This window comes from Bos mutus, chromosome 23 (genome assembly GCF_027580195.1).
Source record: "Bos mutus isolate GX-2022 chromosome 23, NWIPB_WYAK_1.1, whole genome shotgun sequence".
NCBI lineage: Eukaryota > Metazoa > Chordata > Mammalia > Artiodactyla > Bovidae > Bos > Bos mutus.
In genome coordinates this window covers 21,560,391-21,587,000 of record NC_091639.1, presented here as the reverse complement: position 1 = coordinate 21,587,000, position 26,610 = coordinate 21,560,391, and the positions used below count along the sequence as shown (strand labels likewise).

Genomic DNA, 26,610 nt, shown 5'->3' with positions numbered 1-26,610 from the left:
CAAGGAACCTTGTCTGCTAACTCATCTGAGATAACGATAAATACGCTGTTTGAAAATAATGCCCAAGGGTCTCAGGAATATAATAAAATTGCACACCCACAGGACACTCTTGACATTATCTACTAAGGTCTTCCTAAGCTGGGCTTTTTCCTTTGTGGCAGCATTTTATCAAATGGAAAACTCACACTTCTGAAGCTATTTCTTAAGTACTCATCTGCACACTCCAGTTTCTAATCCTTCTCTGAAAATTTGAAAAATCAAGTGCATTCCTTGATGTCTCACACTTCTTTTTCTTAAATGATATTTATCAAAATAAGGGTAAGCAAAAAGACTCTTCTTTTAAAATCTATCTATTCTTAGGAAAGGTTGGAATGTGTGTACATCATAGTGCCAAATATTTGAAGGAAAATCAGAAAGCATTTCAATTCTGAGAGCCTTCTTTAAACGTTGGAAATAACTAGTGTGGTGTTGTAGAAAGAAACTAGATTTTTCTCTGTAATCAAACTCATTCTCTCATTTGAACCTACATTAAAAGCATGTACATTTTAATAAACACTATAAAAGTGTGAAAGTGAAGTCACACAGTCGTGTCTGACTCTTTGCAACCATATGGACTGTAGCCTTCCAGGCTCCTCCATCCCTGGGATTTTCCAGGCAAGAATACTGGAGTGGGTTGCTGCTTCCTTCTCCAGGGGATCTTCCTGATCCAGGGATGAATCCTGGGTCTCCTGCACTACAAGCAGACTCTTTACCATCTGAGCCACCAGGGAAGCCCAATAAACACTAAATCTGACAAATATTAAATACCTGAATTAAATGTGCATCTTGTAGTCAATTATGTGAACATTTTTAATATGTAGTAAAAATCTGGTGGATCAACTTGTCTACATGATTGATCCAGATGTTGTGAAATCAGATAAAATATTTTCTTTCTTCAATAATCTTTTTCCACATATAACTTTAAAGTCACTGTAAATATAAATAAAATACTGTGTAATGAAAATTATATAGTAAAAGATATACTACAATAAAATGTAGTGGACATTAAACCTTCACAGATAAAGAGATCCCTATGTGGTTAAACAGTGATGGAAAAATCACTGGAAGTACTTCAAAAGTTGGATTAAAATGTCATGATATTTGAGATTTAAAAGTAAAGAAATATCATGAGAATCACATGGAAAAGACTAGAAAGAGATCTAGGATAGGATTATAGATTAAATATACAGTTTTGGAATCTTTAAATTTGAATTTTTACTCTCATTATCTCCTACCTGGTTGAAGAAATTGATTGCTTTTTGATCTTTAGAACATTCATAGTTGTTAGGCTATTAATAGGGATAAATGATTAATTATATCTTAAAATATGGATACTAATATTTCCTTTGTCATGAGGTTTAGGGATAGATACTAAATGAGTCAATGGATGTAAAATGCTTCCTGTAGTGTCTGACACACAGCACTCATCAAGGATTACTTGGAATTATTATTTTATTATTGTATTTCACACACCTGACCTGGGGTAGTGTGAAATCAAAGAGCCATGGTGACATCTTGGCCCTGAGTAATCTTATGTGACACTTCCCAGGATGGCTTTGAGGATTTGATGAACTAGTGAATGTGAGAACTTTGCTCTGCAACCCTACAAATGTAATCTGTTGCCCCTAAACTGATAAGTCTCCTATCCTGAACAGGAATAAAGATTTGCCTCCTGATCCAGTTCCCTAGACATAAAGATTAGATTTGTAGCTACTTTGCCAACAAAGGTCTGTCTAGTCAAAGCTATGGTTTTTCCAGTAGTCATGTATGGATGTGAGAGTTGGACTATTAAAAAAAGCTGAGCACTGAAGAATTGATGCTTTTGAACTGTGGTGCTGGAGAAGACTCTTGGAGTTCTTGGACTGCAAGGAAATCCAACTGGTCAATTCTAAAGGAAATCAGTCCTGAATAGTCATTGGAAGGACTGATGCTGAGGCTGAAATCCAATACTTTGGCCATCTGATGCGAAGAACTGACTCATTTGAATTTGAAAAGACCTGATGCCAGGAAAGATTGAAGGTGGGAGAAAAAGGGGACAACAGAGGATGAGATGGTTGGATGGCATCACTGACTCAATGGACATGAGTTCGAGTAAACTCTGGGAGTTGGTGATGGACAGGGAAGCCTGGCGTGCTGCAGTCCACAGGGTCACAAATAGTCAGACACAACTGAGCAATTGAACTGACAATTAACTAAGTCATTGATAACTATCCAAATTCTTATGTACAAACAGGATAAGCCCACTCAATAAAGAAAAATTCCTGCAAGATAGATGATTAAAATTTAACATGAAAAACCAATTGCCCAGTTTAAATGATGTAGTTGGGCAAGAAAATTTACATTCCAAAACAAAATTCTGAGTATAGGAAAACATGTCATAGCTAAATCCTCTCCATTTATATTTCAGGACACTGGCACAAAAATGTTTAAATTTCTTTTTCAATTATAAATTACTAAGATGGATTTGAATAAAACCTGCCTTGTCAGTTCCTATGCGGATGATGTAACTCTTCAACTATAATAATATACTTGTATCTGAACAAGGCTACCTTGATGATGCTTAAGTGCAGGGTTTTCCCCACCTTCTTCTTGTGCTACAGCTGTAGCTATAGCTAACGATTTTAGTCTAAATATTTCAGTAATACCTTGCAGCAGTGATTCTGAAAAGAAACTACCTGATTCCTAGGTCCCATGCCACATCTACTCTACTAGACATGTGAATATAGGAACCAATAAACTTCATTTTAGCTGCATCTTCAGCTGATAAGTATGCAAACATAGTTTGAAAGCATTCCTTTGGAGAATATAAAACACAGTCATTTCTACTTGACATTTAATCCTCACCATAGCACAAGGACATAGGCACAGCATCTTTACTATACACAAAAGAAAATTCAATTTCAAAAAGGTTAGGTTACTTAAGCTAGTTACCTTTATTCTGTAGACTCTTGAAAAGAAATTAAGTCACCTAGTGTCACATTTGTTTCATTAGTCCTCTCCTCCAGTTCAGATGGTAAAGCATCTGCCTACAATGTGGGAGACCCAGGTTTGATCCCTGGGTCAGGAAGATCCCCTGGAGAAGGAAATGGCACCCCACTCCAGTACTCTTGCCTGGAAAATCCCATGGACGGAGGATCCTGGTAGGCTACCGTTCATGGGGTTGCAAAGAGTTGGACACGACTAAGCGACTTCACTTTGACTTTTTTCCAGTTAGTTACTATACTCAACCTCCTATGACTGGATGCTTAATGGTGCGAGCTACATAATTCTGTTTTATCATTTCTCAAATTTTTTCTACCTTTCTTGCTACCTTCCTGCTATAGGTGAAACAAATTGAAGATAATGGAACCAAATAACAAAAGCCATCCTGAAGAGTTTATTCTACTAGGCTTTACTGACCGTCCTTGGCTAGAGCTTCCTCTATTCATTATTCTGCTTATAACATACCCCATGGCCATGATGGGAAACATAGCCATCATTCTGGTGTCCAAGTTAGACCCCCGTCTGCACAGTCCCATGTATTTCTTCCTCACCAACCTCTCCTTTTTGGACATGTGCTACACCACAAGCATTGTCCCTCAGATGCTCTTTAACCTGGGAATGTCTAAGAAGACAATCAGCTATGTGGGGTGTGCAGTTCAGCTTTATTTCTTCCACACAATGGGGGGCACAGAATGTCTGCTTTTGGCTGTTATGTCCTTTGATCGCTACGTGGCCATCTGCAAGCCTCTACACTACACCCTCATCATGAATCAGCGCGTCTGTATCTTATTAGTGGCCACCGTGTGGCTGAATGGAATGACCTATGCTGTCTCAGAGGCCACTGTCACCTTACAGTTACCACTGTGTGGTCGCAATACCCTGGATCACTTGCTGTGTGAGATTCCTGTTCTGATAAAGACTGCCTGTGGTGAAAAGGGTGCTAATGAGCTCACACTCTCAGTGGTATGCATTTTTTTCTTAGCTGTGCCACTATGCTTAATTCTAATATCCTATGCTTGTATTGGACATGCTGTATTTAAGATTAAATCTTCGGAGGGAAGGAAAAAAGCCTTTGGGACATGTTCTTCCCATCTCATTGTAGTTTTCTTATTTTATGGCCCAGGTATCAGCATGTACCTTCAGCCCCCCTCCTCCATCTCAAGAGACCAGCCCAAGTTCATGGCTCTCTTCTATGGAGTGGTGACTCCTGCACTCAACCCTTTCATCTACACTCTGAGGAATAAAGATGTAAAGGGGGCACTGGGCAATCTGATGAGGAGCATTTTCACTTCCAAGTGATAGTTGGTAGACATTAGATGAAAGTATTTACCAATTTAGTAAGTATATAGAGGTTTCTTTAATAACTCAATCCTTTCTCATACTTTCCCATATCATGTTATTAATAGATGTTCTTCTTGCAAAACATGCCATGTTTCTCATATTCTTAGGCAAGGGTGATACTTGGCTAATACACACCAGTAAGGGCATTCCGTGGAAATATATTTAAAAAATTATTCTGTTTGATATATACTGAAATAATGGCTGTTAAACAATTTTTTTGAAGTACTGTAAACTATAATATAAACTAATCAGTTCAGTTCAGTCGCTCAGTCGTGTCCAACTCTTTGTGACCCATGAATTGCAGCACAGCAGGCCTCCCTGTCCATCACTAAATCCCGGAGTTCACTCAAACTCATGTCCATCGAGTCACTGATGCCATCCAGCCATCTCATCCTCTATCGTCCCCTTCTCCTCCTGCCCCCAATCCCTCCCAGCATCAGAGTCTTTTCCAATGAGTCAACTCTTTGCATGAGGTGCCCAAAGTACTGGAGTTTCAGCTTTAGCATCATTCCTTCCAATGAACACCCAGGACTGATCCCTCCTTTAGAATGGACTGGTTGGATCTCCTTGCAGTCCAAGGGACTCTCAAGAGTCTTCTCCAACACCACAGTTCAAAAGCATCAGTTCTTTGGGGCTCAGCTTTCTTCACAGTCCAACTCTCACATCCATGCATGACCACTGGAAAAACCATAGCCTTGACTAGACAGACCTTTGTTGGCAAAGTAATGTCTCTGCTTTTGAATATGCTGTCTAGGTTGGTCATAATTTTCCTTCCAAGGAGTAAGAGTCTTTAAATTTCATGGCTGCAATCACCATCTGCAGTGATTTTGGAGTCCCAAAAAATAAAGTGACACTGTTTCCACTGTTTCCCCATCTATTTCCCATGAAGTGATGGGACCAGATGCCATGATCTTAGTTTTCTGAATGTTGAGCTTTAATCCAACTTTTTCACTCTCCTTCTTCACTTTCATCAAGAGGCTCTTTAGTTCTTCACGTTCTGCCATAAGGGTGGCATCATCTGCATTTCTGAGGTTATTGATATTTCTCCCAGCAATTCTGATTCCAACATGTGCTTCATCTAGTCCAGAGTTTCTCATGATGTACTCTGCATATAAGTTAAATAAGCAGGGTGACAATATACATCTTTTTTTTTTTTTCTAATTTTATTTTATTTTTAAACTTTACATAATTGTATTAGTTTTGCCAAATATCAAAATGAATCCGCCACAGGTATACATGTGTTCCCCATCCCGAACCCTCCTCCCTCCTCCCTCCCCATGCCATCCCTCTGGGCCCTCCCAGTGCACCAGCCCCAAGCATCCAGCATCGTGCATCGAACCTGGACTGGCAACTCGTTTCCTACATGATATTTTACATGTTTCATTGCCATTCTCCCAAATCTTCCCACCCTCTCCCTCTCCCACAGAGTACATCTTTGACATACTTTTTTCCCAAATTGGAACCAGTCTGTTGTTCCATGTCCAATTCTAACTGTTGCTTCCTGACCTACATACAGGTTTCTCAAGAGGCAGGTCAGGTGGTCTGGTATTCCCATCTCTTTCAGATTTTCCACAGTTTATTGTGATCCACACAGTCAAAGGCTTTGGCATAGTCAGCAAAGCAGAAATAGATGTTTTGCTGGAACTCTTTTGCTTTTTTGATGATCCAGCAGATGTTGGCAATTTGATCTCTGGTTCCTCTGCCTTTTCTAAAACCAGCTTGAACATCTGGAATTTCATAGTTCACATATTGCGGAAGCTTGGCTTGGAGAATTTTGAGTATTACTTTACTAGCGTGTGAGATGAGTGCAATTTTGTGGTAGTTTGTGCATTCTTCGGCATTGCCTTTCTTTGCAATTGGAATGAAAACTGACCTTTTCCAGTCTTGTGGCCACTGCTGAGATTTCCAAATTTGCTGGCATATTGAGTGTAGCACTTTCACAGCATCATCTTTTAGGATTTGAAATAGCTCAACTGGAAATCCATTACCTCCACTAGCTTTGTTTGTAGTGATGTTTCCTATGGCCAAAAGTTTATCCACTCAATTTATCTCACATTGTTACTCTAACAAGCAAGTGTGCAATGTTTTATAATTTTAACTAAGGAATGTATCATTAAATATAAAATGAATAAAATATCTGGACAAAACATATGGATTTCTTAATGTTCCTTGTATATATCATAAGCATGAGCCTTCTGAATCAGTGAGAGAACAAGATAGTGATGTTAATAATGAACCACAACATGGAACCAGTTCATGCATAGTGGGGACAGCCAGGAATGCTTTTTGAAACTGTGCAAGAATCAGGATGAAAAAGAAAATATTTGTATTTCTAGAATAGACAGAAAATTGATTACTTCAACAATGTAAGCATATTTTTGAGGTTTAGAATCTGTATCGTTAAAAGTTGAAAGTGTCAAAATTAGTTCTAGGACTCACATCGAACTTCAAACTCTGTCATAAAACATCACATTTTTTAAAGCAAATTAAAGGATATTACATTTATTTGGTGTTTAAAATACGGTTAGAAATCAACATTACAGTGCTTCCCTGGTGGTGCAGTGGTAAAGAATCTGCCTGCCAATACAGAAATCAGCATAATGCTGTATAGTGAAAAATTAATGGGTAAGAACAACAAGAGTGATTTAGATATTTCTGGCATGTCTTCTGGTCTAGCAAATCAAGGTCTAAGCAAATTATTGGATGATAAATCATATGTTTTCCTGAACAAGAATTAACTGCAATACAGATTCATTTTTTTGAAACAGAACAGACCGTCTTGGTGCTTGGTCCAGTTCCTGAGACAAATGGACTTTGGTATATTTACTTCACAAATAATTCTAAACAACTTTAAAAGTTGGCTGATAGGCAGCTGATGTGCCATAAAAGGTTTTTAAATTTGACATAAACATGCACACAAAGCAAGAAAAATAAAAATTCTGTGAGGTTACATAATATCTCTGATCATTTTTATTAGTTAAGATAACCTTTGTTTAACTTAATCTTATTTAGACAAAATGGTAACTTCTGTTTAGAGTACAAAATTCAAGATTTAAGTTGAAAACTTAGCTATAGAGACTGTTTAGAGCTGTTTAGATCACTTCTTTATCTTTTAGACCTGTAAAGACAACTCATTTCAGAATTGTAATTGTCTTCCACTCAGAAATCAATAGTGACAAAATACATCTTCAAAGAATGGATTTCTGCCCTCTTAAGTTTTAAAGTGCACAAACTCATGACCAGTGCTCATCTCACAAACAAACAAACAAAAAAAAAATGCGTGGAGCACAAGGAGTCTTTGGAGGTGATGGTTTATATTGTTTTTGATGGCAGTATCATATGTATAGGCCCATTTCCAAATTCATCAAAATGCATACATTAAATATATTCAACTTTTTGTATATTAAGCATGCATGTGTGAAAGTTGCTCAGTAATGTCCAACTCTTTGCAACACCATGGACTATACAGTCCATACAATTCTCCAGGCCATAATACTGAAGTGGGTAGCTATTCACTTCTCCAGGGGATCTTCCCAACCCAGATCGAACTCAGGTCTCCCACATTGCAGGCAGATTCTTTATCAACTCAGCCACCAGGGAAGCCCAACAATTTTTAAAGGACACACAACAATTTTTAAAGGAATATGATGATATAGGGTGCTCGGGGCTGGTGCACTGGGATGACCCAGAGGGATGGGATGGTGAGGGAGGTGGGAGAGGGGTTCAGGATGGGGAACACATGTACACCCATGGCAGATCATGTCAATGTGTGGCAAAATCAATACAATATTATAAAGTAAAATAAATAAATAAAGGAATATGAATCTGAACAGAGGAATAAAGCTATATTCCCCCAAAAGAGGAAGAATTTAAACTTTTTTTCTAGAATCAGGTAGCAAAATTAGCTGGTGGGAAGCTCTGTTTGGTGTTCTGTGAATGACTGGTAAGGGTGGAATTGTGGGTATGGAAGGGAGATTCACAATGGAAGGGATATGTATATACACATAAGTAATTCATGTCCTTGTACAGCAGAAACTAACATTGTAAAAAATTTACTCCAATTAAAAAAACAAATGACAACTTACTCTTCTGTAGGCTTTTTCCTTTGCCTTCATATCATGTCAATAATAGGTATTTATTATCTTATCCACTTTTTTATATCATTTAAACAAAAAATATTAAGTATCATACAGTTTTTTCATCATCATAATATATATCTTTGACTCAGGTTTTTTTACTTTTGATACAAACAAAAAGGTACTTTGTCAAACTCATGTTACTAGAAGATTAGAAGATTATTATGATTTATTGAGTTTTATAATAATCAAAATAAATACTAAATGCATCAATATACTATTAATATGACATGAAAGTTACATCATTTTCATAATTACTTTTGATAACTACTTAGTTTAATTCAAACAAAAATTTAAATGTGAGTATTCTATATTAATAGTATAGAGTGGTCACATACATATTTGGTTCCAGTAGTAGATTTCCCTTGAATTAATATCACATTGTGTACACAGTCTATGATAGCAGCTGTCTATACTATAGGTTATTCATTATATATTGCTGTTGATTTACTTTTACTTTTCTTTTTACATTATCTTTTATATTTATTTATTTTGCTTTCTGAATACTCATACTCCCCAACAGATAGAGACAGACCTGTCCATGGCAATTCCTGAGAGAATCAAACTGCTTCCTGACATACTCTAGTGAGAAGAATATGTCTCCTGAGAAAGGAAGGCAGGATATGGATTCAGAACAAGAAGAAGAAATGAAGTATAAATATTCATAATTCTTAATGTTTCAGGATGAGGAAAGTCCAAACATCATCATTATGTAATCAGCACAGTCTTGCATGCTTGTGTGTGTGTGTGTGTCTGTGTGTCTTTGTGTGTTAGCCATGAGAGCATTGCTAGGAAGGACATGATGCTCTGTTAAGAGACACACAGCCTTCATGAAATCAGACATGGTCCTGACCACAGCAAAATCTTCTCAGTGCATGGTCTTAGGAGTGAGGATGTGGAGATTTATATCCTCTGAACTTTGGGAGGTTAAATGGAGAGCCTGCAGACAAAATTAGCTACTGGCTCATCAGAAGTAAAAACCATTTATTTTTTTCACTCAAAGTTTAGAATTAAAGGTATGTGATAAAACTGATGTCTTGAAAAAAGAAGGTTGTGGAAGACAGTCTATTAAAATGCTAAAATGGATAGATAATACCCAAAGCATTATTCAGTTCTGGAGATTATTTTAATCAGGTCTTTTCTTCTTCTCTGAAGTGTATAAATATCTACTCAGTTTGCCAGTAGCTCTGTCATAATATTGCTGCAAATTGTTTCAAAATAATTACTTCTCAGGAAATAGATATGTCTCTTATTGTTGGGTAATATAAATGCCTAGATTATCTTGTGCATGTTATTCCAATGAAACGATAACATAGTTCGTCTGGGTTATGTTAAGGCATCACCCAGCTAAATATTAAGTCCTCAATGAAATGACTATGGGTGAATTGTGGAAAGCAATGGGAAATCTTCTCTACAAACTAATGACCAATTTACATAAACAGTATCTACTACTTGATCATTTAGAAATGACAATTTCAGCATAACAAAGATTAATATTTACTGGGGCTTCCCTGATAGCTCAGTTCTTAGAACCCACCTGCAATGTGGGAAACCTGGGTTTGATCCCTGGGTTGGGAAGATCCCCTGAAGAAGGGAAATAGTACCCACTCCAGTACTGTAGCCTGGAGAATTCAATGGACTGTACAGCCCATTGGGTTGCAAAGAGTTGAATATTTATTGAGTTTTTCTTGTATGCCAGGCACTGTACTAAGTGTTTCAGGTAAAATATCTAATAATGTTTCATGTTTTCCTTTGACTGATGGGAAACAAAGAAACATTTCATTAAGAGAACAGAGATTAATAAGGGACTGAATTATTTAAGGAGCATTTCTGATTATGTGGCACGGACCCAAAATGAATCACTTGTGCTAGATTATTTCCAAAGCAGAACTATACAGAATGTACTTGTCTTGGATCTTGGGGTTGAGTAAGGTGGCACATGAAGCCAACCCATTGAGCTATTAAAATTATCTTGTCTCCTTCCTCTGTCTCTTCATACATCTAATTATCACTGAAACTCCATTCCAAAATTCAAACCATCAGAATCTTGTTGATGTTCATTGGTCACTCAATCTCTTATTACATTGAGTAGAGATAGACAAATACAATTTATTATTGGGCATGAAACTCCTATATCTTCAGATTAATATCAGTGCATATTTTCTTGATAACTGAATCTTAACATAGGCTTTTTATTGAAGTATAGTTGATTTAAGATGCTGTGTCAATCTCTGCTGTACAGCAAACTCATTTTTACACATATGTACATTAAATAGATTATTTTTACAGACTGGTTATAATAGAGGGTATGGCACACATCATCCTCTGAGTTTCTTAACATGAGACTAGTAAAAGGCAAGAGTTTTTTATGCTGATGAAGTGCACTTTAATTCCTTATTTTTCATTCATGGCTTGCCTCTGTCATGTTTGCATTTTAACTCAAAACAACTCAGCAAGAAAGACAGGAAGGGCTTCATCATCTTTTCTTCATAAAAATGATTAATTAGAAGCTTTAAGTCCAGAAAATGTATGAGGTAAAAGCCTGAAGAATGTCTGTGCTGAGCCATCTGTTGTACTGCCGTGATGCTCCTATCTACAGACCCCTGACAGCTGCCCTTGAGGACCTCCCTCTCTTTCAGTAGACAATGATTAAAGTTAAATATTCTTTGATATGTACATAAAACTGACCTCTACTACATGGATCTCAGGGTCCCTGGACAAAGGTCAACAGAGAGTAAATCCTGAAAAAAACAGAAAATGTCATGAAAAAAATCAGATTTTGCCTCGTGTAGTACTATTCCCAGTGACAGGGAGGGAGAAGGGAATTTGACTACATTTGTTTGTATTCTCACCCCAAGCAGACCCATACATTTATCTCTCTATGATGTAATAATTATTTATAGACAGAATATAATTCTTTGTAAGTTTAATTATTTAGAGACACTCACAGACCTTTCTAGACATCTTATTTTTTCAATTATCTCTGAACTTTGTGAAGCTGTAGGAAGTACTTATCACAGGATAACTTTTTATTCATCCTGTGGGGCTAAGACTATCAAATGACTGGCAGCATACATTGGCCTTTGCACAGTCAGCCATCCAGTGTATCATCCACCAGCTGCTTTCTCCCATGCCTCACGACCCTGACTCTCACTCCCAACACAAGCATTTGCATTTACTGTCTGCAGTCTAAATGGGACAGTATACTTATGAAATGAAATCTTTGTGATGTCCCTACTTAAGAAAGAGTGAGGCATTCTCCATTTCTGGTTTGGATTTCTTCCTTGTTTCCTCCATCAGTGTCACTGAGGAAATAGCAGTTCTTCCTAGGTACAGGAAGATAGAATTAGTAAGTATTATATTAATAACATATTTGTGTATTTAACTGATAAAAGAGATGACAACTTCTCCACAATCAGAGTTTTTATGCAACTGCATAGGCTATTATTGAGAACTGAAGATATTTAAGAAAATGTTTTGGGTTCAAAAAAAAGATAATAGACTATTAGCTCTGTTTCTTTACTACAACCTTAACTGAATTGTGTTGCTACATGGGGAATATATACATTAAACTATATTAATTAATTTAACTAGATACAGTACACAGTAAATGTTTATAAATGCTTTAAGTGTAAATGCATCATAATAGAATACTTGATGTGTGAATAAATTTTTCAAAATCATATCCACCAAGGGTTTTGTAATCATTCAGAGTTGTTATTTCATATTTAACAGAATTTTGAATGAGTCCACTTGTTTCCATCCTTTTTTGTCCATTGTTTAATCTCAGGACCCATGAACAGTAACTGAAAAATACTCTGAAAATACTCTGAATTCAACAAATACTTGTGGAATGAATGAGTGAAGAAAGCAAGTCAGTGGCAAGACAATAGGAAATAAATATTTAGATATGATAACTTTATTTGATAAAATAATGGGATAAAAGCTAATTGTGCTGAAATTTTTTTTCCATTTTATGCCTGCTGACTAGATATAAAAGGGAAATTTTTTTCCATTTTATGTCTGCTGACTAGATTTGGCAACAGGATCAGTGTAACTTCCAAACTTTTTAAACTAGAGGTAAGAAATTTATCTCTGACTTGAGCTTGTTAAGAGCAATATAAAGATTTATATTTCCAGCTAAAAGAATCTTTTAATGACCTGCCTTTCTTTTTTTCAGGTCATGAGCATCAATTGTTCCTTGTGGAGAGACAATAGCATGTCTGTGAAACACTTTGCATTTACCAAATTCTCTGAGTTAACCGAACAGTGTTGGCTTTTATTTTCCTTCATCTTACTCATGTTCTTAGCATCACTGACAGGCAATGCTCTCATAGCCCTTGCCATCTGGACCAATCCAGCCCTCCATACCCCCATGTACTTCTTCCTGGCCAACTTGTCTCTCTTGGAGATTGGATACACTTGCTCTGTCATACCCAAGATGCTGCAGAGCCTTGTGAGTGAGGCCCGAGGAATCTCTCAGGAGGGCTGTGCTACACAGATGTTTTTCTTTGCCTTATTTGGGATCAGTGAATGCTATCTTTTGGCAGCCATGGCTTTTGATCGCTATATGGCCATATGCTCCCCACTTCACTATGCAACACGAATGAGTCGTGGAGTGTGTGTCCATTTAGCAATGGTTTCTTGGGGTATGGGTTGCATAGTAAGCTTGGGCCAAACCAACTATATTTTTTCTTTGGACTTCTGTGGCCCCTGTGAAATAGACCACTTCTTCTGTGACCTCCCCCCTATTCTGGCACTAGCCTGTGGGGATACATCCCATAATGAGGCTGCAGTCTTTGTTGTGGCCACTCTTTGCATTTCCAGCCCATTTTTATTAATCATTGCTTCTTATGTCAGAATTTTAGCTGCCGTGCTCATCATGTCATCCCCTGAAGGTCGCCGAAAAGCTCTTTCCACCTGTTCTTCCCACCTACTGGTAGTAACACTATTCTATGGCTCAGCATCTGTCAGCTATTTGAGGCCCAAGTCTAGCCATTCACCTGGGGCAGATAAACTCCTGGCCCTCTTCTACACAGTGGTGACATCCATGCTCAACCCTATCATCTACAGTTTACGGAACAAGGAAGTCAAGACAGCTCTTTGGAGAACTCTGGGCAAGAAAAAGCTTTGACTCATGGGTACAAATAGCAACCCACTTAAACATTCTTTCCTGGGATATCTCACAGACAGAAGAGTCTTGCAGGGCACAATCCATGGTGTTGCAGAAGAGCTGGACACAACTTGTGACTAAACAGCAACAACATACTAGAGGACCATAAAAATTTCTCTTTGAAAAAGATGCATACTTAATCTAAAAGGAAAGAAAGAAAAGGAAGGAAGGGAGAAAAAATGCACTTGTCAAACTGTTTTGTAATAACCTTCTTTAATAACAGCAATTGTAATTTTGGAGACAGCAGTCTTCTTATTGCTACAGTTCTGATTGTCAAGTTCTGGAATGAAATTGGCTACCAAAGAATTTTGATACGTAAGTCCAGTACTAGACAGGTTTTCCAAAATATTTCAGTTTAGGTTAATGTACAGACTTAAAATGGGGCTTCCCAGGTGGCACTAGTGGCAAAGAACCCATCTGCCAATGTAGGAGATGTAAGAGATGTGAGTTCAATCCCTGGGCTGGGAAGATCCCCTGAAGGAAGCACAGTAACTCACTCCAGTATTCTTGCCTGGAGAATCCCATGGAGAGAGGATCCTGGAGGGTTATGGTCCATAGGGTCGGAAAGAGTCAGACACGACAAAGCAACTTAATCCACGTGCATGCCCAGGCTTAAAGTACAAATTACCAGCTTATATCTCGGAAGTCTAGGACATTCTTACCTATACCTTTAGGCATTTTCTAGTCCATGAGAGGATAAAGCACTATAAGGGCTTCCCTTGTAGCTCAGTTGGTAAAGAATCTGCCTGCAACACAGGAGACTCAGGTTCGATTCCTGGGTAGGGAAGATCCCTGGAGAAGGAAATGGCAACCCACTACAGTATTCTTGCCTGGAGAATCCCATGGACAGAGGAACCTGGTGGGCTACAGTCCACGGGGTCACAAGAGTCAGACACGACTTAGCTACTAAGCCACCACCACCACCAGTCCATGAGAGGTTCATATGACTTCTGCTCTGGTCACTGGGAGGGCTTCCCTCATAGCTCAGTTGGTAAAGAATCCGCCTGCAATGCAAAAGACCCTGGTTCCTTTCCTGGGTGGGGAAGATCCCCTGGAGAAGGGAAAGGCTACCCACTCCAATATTCTAGCCTGGAAAATTCCATGGTCAGTCCATGGGGTTGCAGAGTCAGACAGGACTTAGCGACTTTCACTTTCACATTCTGGTCGCTGAGTAGCGCTTCCACAAATATCTGTCTCTTGCGACTCTTAGTTCCCAAACAACTCTATGATGTGAAATATTTCCTTCCATAAAAATATTTTAAAATTTTTATCCTTACTAATTCGGAGAAGGCAATGGCACCCCACTCCAATACTCTTGCCTGGAAAATCCATGGATGGAGGAGCCTGTAGGCTGCAGTCCATGGGGTCCCTAAGAGTCGGACATGACTGAGCGACTTCACTTCCACTTTTTACTTTCATGCATTGGAGAAGGAAATGGCAACCCATTCCAGTGTTCTTCCCTGCCCTGGAGAATCCCAGGGATGGGGGAGCCTGGTGGGCTGCCGTCTATGGGGTCGCAGAGAGTCTGACATGACTGAAGCGACTTAGAAGCAGCAGTAGCAGCATAGAGTTAAATAAATTTTTTTTTGAGTTGTGGGTACTATGAAAATAGGTAACCATCCAAAAGAGAAAAGTCATAAAATTCAGAGGAATTTGTTGCAGAATAATATAAGAAATTTTTACCAAGAGTCTCCATAGTAAAAAAATTTTTTTAAAGAAAGAGAAATCAGATTTAAATTCAAGAAAGGAAGAATAAAGCTGAACTAAACATAATTAATAAAAGCAATTTTAATTTTTATGTAGTTTACCAAATGTACATACGTGCAGATGAATTCTGAAAGAATATATTTGGAACTCATTCAAAAACTTGCTCTTAAGAGAAATGAACATAGTTACAACATAATCAAGTACCTCTAGTCATCTATAGAAGCATTACCTTAAATTTGAACATCAAGTTCTCAGGGAGGTGCTGTGATCTATAAGTGATTAATAACTACTCATAGTAGTGATAATGTGACAAGGAAAGAAGACCTCTGACTGCTGCCATGACAATTTACAGATAGAATGAATAAGTTCTAGCAATCTAACATAGAGCATGCTGACTGTAGTTAATAATACTGTACTGTGTTTGAAATTTGCTAACAAAGTAGACCTTAACTGTTCCTATCACCCACATACACAAAGGATAGCTATGTGAGACAGTGAATATGTTACTTAACTTGATTGTGGTAATCATTTCACAATGACAATATAAAATCATCACATTACCCACCTTAAGTCTAACTCTTGACAATTTTTATTATTTTATCTCAATAAGGCTGAGAAAAAGATGTGATGATGCTACAATCACAGAATGGTAGTGATGTTCACTAATGACAAAGATGTGTTTTGCCAGATATGCTCATTTTACCAAAAGCTATTTAGTTCACCAAAGACCAAAACATAATACACTGTGGTGTTTATTTGTATCTGTGTGCACCTAATGAAGAATAGAAATAATCTGAACACGTGAAAATAACTACTTGACAATTACACTATAGAAGTAGGCAGGAGTTATCTGCAGGCATTAAAGATTATTACTTTTACATGTGCTTATTAATCTTAAAAATGATTATTTATTAAAAATTAAGGCAAGTAACAGGCTTTCTGGGAGTTCAGTGGTAAAGAATCTGCCTGCAATGCAGAAGATGCAAGAACTCCATCCTGCCACAGGCTCCATCCCTGGGCTGGGAAGATCCCCTGGAGGAGGGAATGGAAACTGACTCCAGTATTCTTGCCTTGGAGAATCCCATGGACAGAGGAGCCTAGCAAGCTACAGTCCATTGGGTCGCACAGAGTTGAACACGATTGAAGCAACTGAGCGTGGCATGGAAGGAAAGTTAAAAACAATTTGTATAGCATCATCATATCTGTTTACTTTACTAGTTTTGAAAAGTTTTGTAAGTCTGAAATGATCAAAAACTGAACATTTATATGTAAAAGAATGTCTGCAACATTTCCACTCATCATATAAAAAAAATAAACTCAACATCGATTAAAGACCTAAATTTAAGACCAGAATCCATAAAACTCCTAAGAGAGAAAATAGGCAGAACACTCTTTGAGATAAATCATAGCAACATTTTTTTGAATCTGTATGCTAAGGCAAAAGAAACAAAAGCAAAAACAAACTAGACCTACTTAATGTTAAAAAGCTTTTGCACAGGAAATATATACATGTGTATGTATATATATGTGTATATATATATATAAAACAAAATGATAATCCACAAAAAGATGACCGACTGAATGGGAGAAAATATTTGTAAATGGTATGATTGGTAAGTGGTTAATATCCAAAATATATAAACAGCTCATATAACTCAGTATCAATAAGACCAAAAAACTCAATCAAAAAATAGGCAGAAAGCATGAATAGACATTTTTCCAAAGAAGACATATAGATGGCTAACAGGCACATTCATGTTGATGTGTGGCAGAACAAATACAATACTGTAAAGTAATTAGCATCCAATTAAAATAAATAAATTTAAATTAAAAAAATAAAATGAAAACATTAAAATTACAGCTTAAATGTTTAAGTATTATTTGACCTAAAATAAAGGAAATAAATTTACCAGTTGTAGTTTTCCCCCCCAAAAAAAGGATGTTCCACATCATTAATTATTAGAGAAATGCAAATCAAAACCAGAATGAGACATTACCTCATACCTATCAGAATGGTTATCATCCAAAACTTTACAAACAACAAATGTTGGCAAGAATGTGGAAAAAAGAAACTCTTTTAGACCCTTGATGGGAATGTAAACTGATACAGCCACTGCAGAAAACTTACTAGAGGTTTTCAAACACTAAAAGTACAACTACTCTACAATCCAGCAATTCCATTCCTGAGTATATATATCTGAAGAAAACAAAAACACTAATTTGAACAGATATGTACAATCCAACGTTCATTGCAGCATTATTTACAATAGCCAAGATATGGAAGCAACCTTAGTGTTCACCAACATTTGAATGGATAAAGGAGATAAAGGGGAGATTATAATACATATATAACATATATATATATTAAATATCAATATAAACACTCCATGTTATCACTTCTACATGGAATCTAGAAAAAGTAAACAATTGGAAATGGGGAAGATGGTGAAGGAATAGGATGGGGAAACCACATTCTCCCCCACAAATTCATCCAAAGATCATTTGAATGTTGAGCAACTTCCACAAAACAACTTCCGAACACTGGCAGAAGACACCATGCACCCAGAAAGGCAGCCCATTCTCTTTAAAAGCAGGTAGGACAAAATACAAAAGACAAAAAGAGAGACAAAAGAGTTAGGGATGGAGACCCATACCAGGGAGGGAGTCGTGAAGAAGGAAAAGTTTCCAAACACCAGGAAACCCTCTTACCAGTGGGCCTGTGGGGAGTTTTGGAATCTCAGAGTGCAACATGATTGGGAGGAAAAAAAAAAACCCACAGAATAGGCGCCTAACCACAACTCCCAGTGGAGAAGTAGCCCAGACACTCTTTGCATCTGCCACCAGCAAGCGGGGGCTGAACAGGGAGGCGCAGGTTGCAGGCTTAGGGTAAGGACCAGGTCTGAATGCCCTGAGGACAATCTGAGGGAGCTAACATGAGATAGCATCACAAACTGTGGGATAGCCAGAAAGGAAAAAAAAAAGATAGAGAAAGAGAACTTTCCCCGCGAAAAGCTCTAACCTAAGGCACAGCCTGGCTTGCTCACATAACAAAGGACTGAGCGAATACCAGAGGAGAGCTAGCCAACTGCAGACCAGCCCATCCACCCATTGGAGGCAGAGAGGAAGGCTGGCGACAGCCAGAACCGGAAGGCAAAGGGCAATCTCGGCCCCAGAGATGGCATCCCCCACCAAACTGTGAGCAGGCTCCTAGTTGCTAATCAAGTGTTCCTAAGATCCTAGACAGTTGACATCTGCCAGGATGGTCACAGCCAGAGATCAGCTCCCCAAAGGAGACACACGGCACACCTGAGACGGCACTCCTGCAGCGCACCCAAGAAACCAAGTGGCCAGGACTGAGGAGGTGATTAAGATGCACGATTCACCTGGGACAGTGTCCTTGCCAAGCACCTGGTCGCCTGAGCTGCTAGGACCTGGGAAGGGCACAAAACGCAGGCCCAACCAAATTTGTGCCTTTGCGGAGTACCCGAGAACCTGAATCTGAGTGTCTTAGACCTAGGAAGTGCACGAAACCCAGGGCCCGCTTTGGACAATTCCCCTGCAGAGCAACCTGGAGCCTGAGCAGTGTAGACCAGAAAAGCACACACAACATGAGCTGGGGCAAACCCATTGTGGTTTATACACTGGGAGCACTCCCCACACACACCAGTGACATTTGTTTGCAGTGTTCTGCCCTCCTCACAGCACAACTGAACAAGTGAGCCTAACTAAGTGACCACCTTTGCCCCCTTGTGTCAGGGCAGAAATTAGACACTGGAGAGACTTGAAAACAGAGGAAGCCAAAATAAACAAAGAAGAGGGAACAACTCTGGAAGTGATAGGTGCAACAGATTTAAACCATGTAGTTAGCATTGACTAAGCATTGGAAGGTGCCTATAGACCTTGAGAAGAAGTATAAGCTAGAACAAGGAACTATCTGAAACTGAACTGACCCTACATTGCCCTCAATAGCTCCAGAGAAATTCCTAGATAATTCTCATTTTTATAACCTACTATTACTTTGAAAAAAAAAAAACCCTATTTTATTTTTTAATTAAATAATTTATTTTAATTGGAAGGCTAATTACTTTACATATTGTAGTAGTTTTTGCCATACATTGACAAAAATCAGCTATGGGTGTACATGTGTTCCCCATCCTGAACCCTGCTCCAACCTCCATCCCCATCCCATCCCTCTGGGTCATCCCAGTACACCGGCCCTGAGCACCCTGTCTCATGCATCAAACCTGGACTGGCTATCTATTTCACATATGGTAATATACATGTTTCAATGCTATTCTCTCAAATCATCCCACTCTCGCCTTCCCCCACAGAGTTCAAAAGTCTGTTCTTTACATCTGTGTCTCTTTTGCTGTCTCACATATAGAAGGCCCTATTTTTAAAGCAAATTTCATATACATATTTTTATAATTTTTGTAATTGAATTTTTTAATATTTATAATATTGTATTTTTGAATGGGAAAGACTAGAGATCTCTTCAAAAAAATTAGAGATACAAAGGGAACATTTCATGCAAAGATGGGCTCGAGAAAGGACAGAAATGATATGGACCTAACAGAAGCAGAAGATATTAAGAAGAGGTTGCAAGAATACACAGAAGAACTGTACAAAAGAGATCTTCAGGACCCAGATAATCATGCTGGTGTGATCACTCACCTAAAGCCAGACATCCTAGAATGTGAAGTCAAGTGGGCCTTAGAAACCATCACTATGAACAAAGCTAGTGGAGGTGACGAAATTCCAGTTGAGCTATTTCAAATCCTGAAAGATGATACTGTGAAAGTGCTGCACTCAATATGCCAGCAAATTTGGAAAACTCAGCAGTGGCCACAGGACTGGAAAAGGTCAGTTTTCATTCCAATCCCAAAGAAAGTGAGTGTGAAGTTGTTCAGTCATGTCTGACTCTTTGCGATCCCATGGACTGTAGTCTACCAGGCTTCTCTGTCCATGGGATTTTCCAGGCAAGAGTACTGGAGTGGGTTAGCCATTCGCCTTCTACAGGGGATCTTCCTGACCCAAGGATCAAACCCAGGTCTCCTGCATTGCAGGCAGACACTGTACCCTCTGAGCCACCAGGGAAGCCCCAGGAAATCCCAAAGAAAGGCAGTGCCAAAGAATGTTCAAACTACCGCACAACTGCACACATCTCACATGCTAGTCAAGTAATGCTCAAACTTCTCCAAGCCAGGCTTCAGCAATACGTGAACCGTGAACTTCCAGATGTTCAAGCTGGTTTTAGAAAAGGCAGAGGAACCAGAGATCAAATTGCCAACATCTGCTGGATCATCGAAAAAGCAAGAGAGTTCCAGAAAAACATCTATTTCTGCGTTATTGACTATGCCAAAGCCTTTGACTGTGTGGATCACAATAAACTGTGGGAAATTCTGAAAGAGATGGGAATACCAGACCACCTGACTTTCCTCTTGAGAAACCTATATGCAGGTCAGGAAGCAACAGTTAGAACTGGACATGGAACAACAGACTGGTTCCAAATAGGAAAAGGAGTATGTCAAGGCTGTATATTGTCATCCTGCTTATTTAACTTATATGCAGAGTACATCATAAGAAACACTGGGCTGGAAGAAGCACAAGCTGGAATCAAGATTGCCGGGAGAAATATCAATAACCACAGATATGCAGATGACAGCACCCATATGACAGAAAGTGAAGAGGAACTCAAAAGCCTCTTGATGAAACTGAAAGTGGAGAGTGAAAAAGTTGGCTTAAAGATCAACATTCAGAAAACGAAGATCATGGCATCTGGTCCCATCACTTCATGGCAAATAGATGGGGAAACAGTGGAAACAGTGTCTGACTTTATTTTGGGGGGCTCCAAAATCACTGCAGATGGTGACTGCAGCCATGAAATTAAAAGACGCTTACTCCTTGGAAGGAAAGATATGACCAACCTAGATAGCATATTCAAAAGCAGAGACATTACTTTGCCAACAAAGGTCCATCTAGTCAAGGCTATGGTTTTTCCCATGGTCATGTATGGATGTGAAAGTTGGACTGTGAAGAAAACTGAGCACCAAAGAATTGATGCTTTTGAACTGTGGTGTTGAAGAAGACTCTTGAGGGTCCCTTGGACTGCAAGGAGATCCAACCAGTCCATTCTAAAGGACATCAGTCCTGGGTGCTCATTGGAAGGACTGATGATGCTAAAGCTGAATCTCCAGTACTTTGGCCACCTCATGCGAAGAGTTGACTCATTGGAAAAGACTCTGATGCTGGGAGGGATTAGGGGCAGGAGAAGGGGATGACAACAGAGGATGAGATGGCTGGATGGCATCACCGACTCACGGACATGTGTTTGGGTGAAGTCCAGGAGTTGGTGATGGACAGGGAGGCCTGGTGTGCTGCAATTCATGGGGTTGCAAAAAGAGTTGGACATGACTGAGTGACTGAACTGAACTGAACTGAAGACTCTAATCTTCAGTACCAATTTTTACTTAGGGGTGTGATTACTGGCTTGATTGCTGTCCCCTTTTGACTCTCCCTCTTCTTCCCCAGGTCACCTCTATCTCCTCCCTCCCCTTTCTCATCTCTACTTAATTCTGTGAATCTCTCTGGGTGTTCCAGGCTGTGGAGAACACTTAGGGAACTTATTACTGGCTAGATTGGTCTCTCCCCTTTTGACTCCCCATCTTCTCCTCCTGGTCACCTCTAACTCCCACCTCCCCCTTCTTCTTTTTATGTAACTCTGTGAACCTCTCTGGTTGTCCCTCGCTGTGGAGAATCTTTTCACCACTAACCTAGATGTTTTATCATCTGTGCAGTATGGATGGAGAAGTCTTGAGGCTACTGTAAGAATAAAATTGAAAGCCACAGGCTGGAGACTTAAATCCAAAACTTGAGAACATCAGAAAACTCCTTACTCCAGGGAATAGTAATCAACAAGATCTCATCCAAAAGCCTCCATACCTACACTGAAACCAAGCTCCACTCAAGAGTCAACAAGTTCCAGAGCAAGACACACCACGCTAATTCTCTAGCAATGCAGGAACATAGCCCTTAGTATCAAAATACAGGCTGCCCAAAGTCACACCAAACCCACAGACACCTCAAAACTCACAATTGAGTCTGAGTGAACTCCAGGAGTTGGTGATGGACAGGGAGGCCTGGAGTGCTGCGATTCATGGGGTCACAAAGAGTTGGACACGACTGAGCAGTTGATCTGATCTGATCTGATGCAGCTAAATGAATTAAGCAAATACTAACAGGTCTGAAGGGAGAAACAGACAACACTACAACACAGTAATAGTAGGGGACTTCATTTTCAGCAATGGGTACATTACCCAGAAAGAAAATCTATTTAAAAAATTGGACTTGAACCATACTTTATACCAATTGGACTTAACAGACTTTCATATATATCCCATCTATCAGCACAAGGATAAACATTCTCTTCAAGTGTACATAGAATATTCTTGCAAGATAGATCTGATAAGTCTATGAAATTTTTCTTTTGAGTAATTTTGTTTGTGAATTGTAATTGGAATATGGTGGATTTGTATCTGAAAATTTAGGCAGTGAGAGACCTGGGTACTGCATGCAGTATCCCAAATAGTGGTATTTCCATAAATGCAAGATGGTTCAAAGAACTCAGTTATGTCTTTTAAGTTTTTTAAAGTTTTTGTTTTCCTCTGTGATGGTTCACTCTATGTGGCCCCAATTATTTACTAAAAGTTCTTTTATAGACATGATTCTTGGCTCTTAATTTTCTGAAAAGTAGCTTAAGCATAATTGAATATACCCCATATACACCTAGTTGGAGATAAAGACTGAATCACAGATAAACAAAGGAGAAAACAAAGACATCAGAATCAATATAACTGCAAGCCATACAGAAAATTGAGGGGAAGATTTTGGATGTGTTTTTCATTTTAATACTTTAGGAAATAGGGTTTGAACCAATCATACCTAAACTTTAAAGGCTTCAAAAACTACAACTGACATTTGAGTTACCATTCAAAATTCAGGTTTTGCCAAGATTTTACTTTAAATTTAATTATTCTTCAGCTCAATGTGGGTTCAGTTTAAAGTGTTATATACATAGTATACATTTCAGATGGAGATGGTGGCAGTAACATAGGTAATAAAATTATACTTTGATAAAAATACATTTGTTTGGAAAATGTGTCAGTTGATTTTTATAATGAACTTTCTAACCACAAATATTCAAATCAGATTGAGTTTGAAAAGGAAAAAACAACTAGCATTTTCATACAGCTTTTATCACAAATATTTTCTAATATATTTTCACATAATTCTTTCAAATACCCATCAGATTCATCAACTCATTTTTCAAGAGCCTAGTACTCAGTCAACTCAGACATTCTTTATCACTTCTTAAGTTAAGCAGGTGCACCATGCTCTAACTTCACTTAACAAAACCTAGCCTAGGATGACCACTACTTTATGTGCTATATAGCACAGCTTTGCAACTTATTTTCACCTCCTTTACAAGTCTCACTGACTTGAAAAAAAAAAGGAAAATATGAGGGGCATTATTTGAAAGCCCTTTTTGGTACAATTCATCAAAATTATTTTCTTACTAATGATAATGGAATATCAAAGAATACACTAAATTTTTTTCAATATTAACTAGTATTCAAAAGAGAATAACAGTGTTGGAGTAAAGACTTATCTTTCATTATTAAACCAAAGACAGAAGAAAAATTTTATGACAAATTTTGCCTATAAAGGGAGAAACTGAAAGACATATTCTAGGTCATTTTAAATTAAGAATATCATCTCTCCATAGGAATTTTACATCTGAATTTTATCAATTTTTACAACAAATTCTATGCTTCATCTTCAGTTAAGTAAAGGATATTTTTATTGGATTTCTGCACTGAAAAAATTAATATTGATGTTTGATTCATGTTTTACATGGCTGTTATATCCACTGAAGAGTGATTACTATTTAGGCAGACTGTGTTTAATTCCTATCTGCTACCTGAACTCTGTGACCTTGTGAGAGTACAAAATAAGTGCTAATAGAGTGAGTGAATGAAAGAAGGGTTGGCGTGTGGATGGGTAGATGAACTATTGGTGAAACAGATGCTCCATTATACCATTACTGTCACAAGTATAACTAGACCATTCTCACCCCACTAGTCTCTTTACGGCCCCTCTTACATCTTTGTTTCTGAGGGTGTAGATTAGAGGGTTGAGGCTAGGTGTGACAACAGTATAAAACAGGGCAATGAACTTGCCTTGATCTTGAGAATTTCCTGATGGTGGCTGGAGGTATATACACATGACTGGAATGAAAAAGAGGGATACAACCATAAGATGGGCTCCACACGTCCCAAAGACTTTCTGGAGTCCAGTTGTTGACTGCATCCTCAGCACTGCCCAGGCAATGGCACCATAGGAGCTGAGAATGAGGATGAGAGGTATGAGAACAAAAATGGAACTCGTGACCATGAGGGTCAGCTCATTAGCATGAGTATCAACACATGACAGTTGAAGCAGTGCTGGAACTTCACAGAAGAAATGGTCCACTTGGCGATGTCCACACAGGGGTACCCAGAAGGCAAACAAGAAGTGAAGTGCTGAGTTGGAAAAGCCACTTACCCAACAAGCCACAGCCAACAGTTGACAGAAACGAGGGTGCATGAGGACAGTATAATGCAAGGGTCTACACACAGCTGCATAACGGTCATAGGACATCACCATCAGTAGCACACATTCTGTGGATCCCAATGCAAGGAAAAAATAAAGTTGAATCATACAGCCATTGTAAGAGATGGTTTTTACTGGGCCCCAGAGGTTGATCAGCAACTGAGGAATGGAGCTTGTGGTGTAGCAGAGATCCAGAAAAGAGAAATTTGAGAGGAAGAAGTACATGGGAGTGTGGAGATGGGAGTCCAGGTGTGACAAGATAATGATGAACAGGTTGCCTATCAATGTCATCAAGTAGAACATCAAGATAACCACAAAGAGAACTAACTCAAGCTGAGGCCAATTAGAAAAACCCAGTAGAACAAAGTTGTCTTCAGAACTTGCATTGATTCTTTCCATCATCATGCTTTGCTTGTTACCTAAGGAAAGAATTGTGTTGCGCTGTGCTAAGTCGCTTCAGCTGTGTCTGACTCTTTGTGACCCTATGGACAGAAGCCCACCAGACTCCTCTGTCCATGGGATTCTCCAGACAAGAATACTGGAGTGGGTTGCTATTTCCTGCTCCAGGGGATCTTACCAATTCAGGGATCAAACCTGGGTCACTTTCATCTGTTGTCACGTGTTCTTTACCTCTAGCACCACCTGGGAAGTCTAAGGAAAGAACTACACAGATTCAAAAAAAGTGTGGAAATTCTCCAAGAACCATAGAAACACTTAGAAAAGAAACAGAAGCCAGATCAAAGAATTGAATACCAAGGCGATGGCACCCCACTATTATCTAACCTATAATATAATTATATATTATAGGTTAGATAATAATATAGTATCTATGTTCAATTTTCTTATTTTGTTAACTATACAATGATTATGTAAAATAGCATTCCTATTCTTAGGAAATAAACAATAGAATTTAGCAGAAAAGAACATGGTATCTCCAAATTAGACTATTATTGTCCAGAAAAAAAATAGATACCATAGATAGATAATAGATAAATAGTGATAGGTAAATAGATAGAAATTAATATATTTATACATAGATAATAGATATATACATAGATGATAGATACATAGATTCATATGTGATAGATAGATATAGATAGATGAGAGAGAAAAAAAAAGAGATTATAGAATAAGTCTTTCAGGTAGAATGCAAACTATTGCTGAATCTACTTAAAAGGTTAATAGTTCTTTATACCACTTTAGCACATTTTCTGTAAATTCAATCTAGAATAAAAAGTAACAAAAAGTTACAAAGTATTTTTAACTTTCATGTTTCATCCAGATATTTGTGTTGTTATAGAAAAGTAACTTCTTAACTGTTGAGTTATTCTTACTCATCTAAGCAAGACATCTATGTTAAAAGTAACTTGAAAAAATCCTAATATACCAACAGAAGAAAATTTCCATAAAACAATCTTTTTTTAAAACAAATAGCTTTAGTTTTCTCTTCATCATTTTCAGGCAATTTCTGTTTATGTGATTATAGAAAACAGAATAATTGCAATCCCAATAATCTTACATATAGATGAAAAGATATGAGTAACATCAAATTTATTTATGATTCCAAAATGCTTATATAGG

General features: G+C 38.3%; 3 protein-coding genes across 3 annotated transcripts; 2 read left to right on the top strand and 1 right to left on the bottom strand.

Annotated features, from left to right (window-relative positions):
* Positions 1-3,381: 3,381 nt before the first annotated feature.
* On the top strand, positions 3,382-4,320 carry LOC102282905 (olfactory receptor 2B11-like). Its single transcript, XM_014483475.2, has one exon. It carries the CDS (start codon positions 3,382-3,384, stop codon positions 4,318-4,320), a length of 939 nt encoding a protein of 312 aa, XP_014338961.2.
* An 8,361-nt stretch (positions 4,321-12,681) lies between these two features.
* On the top strand, positions 12,682-13,632 carry LOC102282622 (olfactory receptor 10C1). The gene has a single exon (XM_005911128.2). It carries the CDS (start codon positions 12,682-12,684, stop codon positions 13,630-13,632), a length of 951 nt encoding a protein of 316 aa, XP_005911190.2.
* Positions 13,633-24,507: 10,875 nt separating this feature from the next.
* Positions 24,508-25,431, bottom strand: LOC102283187 (olfactory receptor 2J3). The gene has a single exon (XM_014483476.2). It carries the CDS (start codon positions 25,429-25,431, stop codon positions 24,508-24,510), a length of 924 nt encoding a protein of 307 aa, XP_014338962.2.
* Positions 25,432-26,610: the final 1,179 nt, after the last annotated feature.

Coding starts and splice junctions, on each gene's coding strand:
- LOC102282905 (XM_014483475.2), top strand. CDS start 3,382: ATGGAACCAAATAACAAAAGCCATCCTGAAGAGTTTATTCTACTAGGC.
- LOC102282622 (XM_005911128.2), top strand. CDS start 12,682: ATGAGCATCAATTGTTCCTTGTGGAGAGACAATAGCATGTCTGTGAAA.
- LOC102283187 (XM_014483476.2), bottom strand. CDS start 25,431: ATGATGGAAAGAATCAATGCAAGTTCTGAAGACAACTTTGTTCTACTG.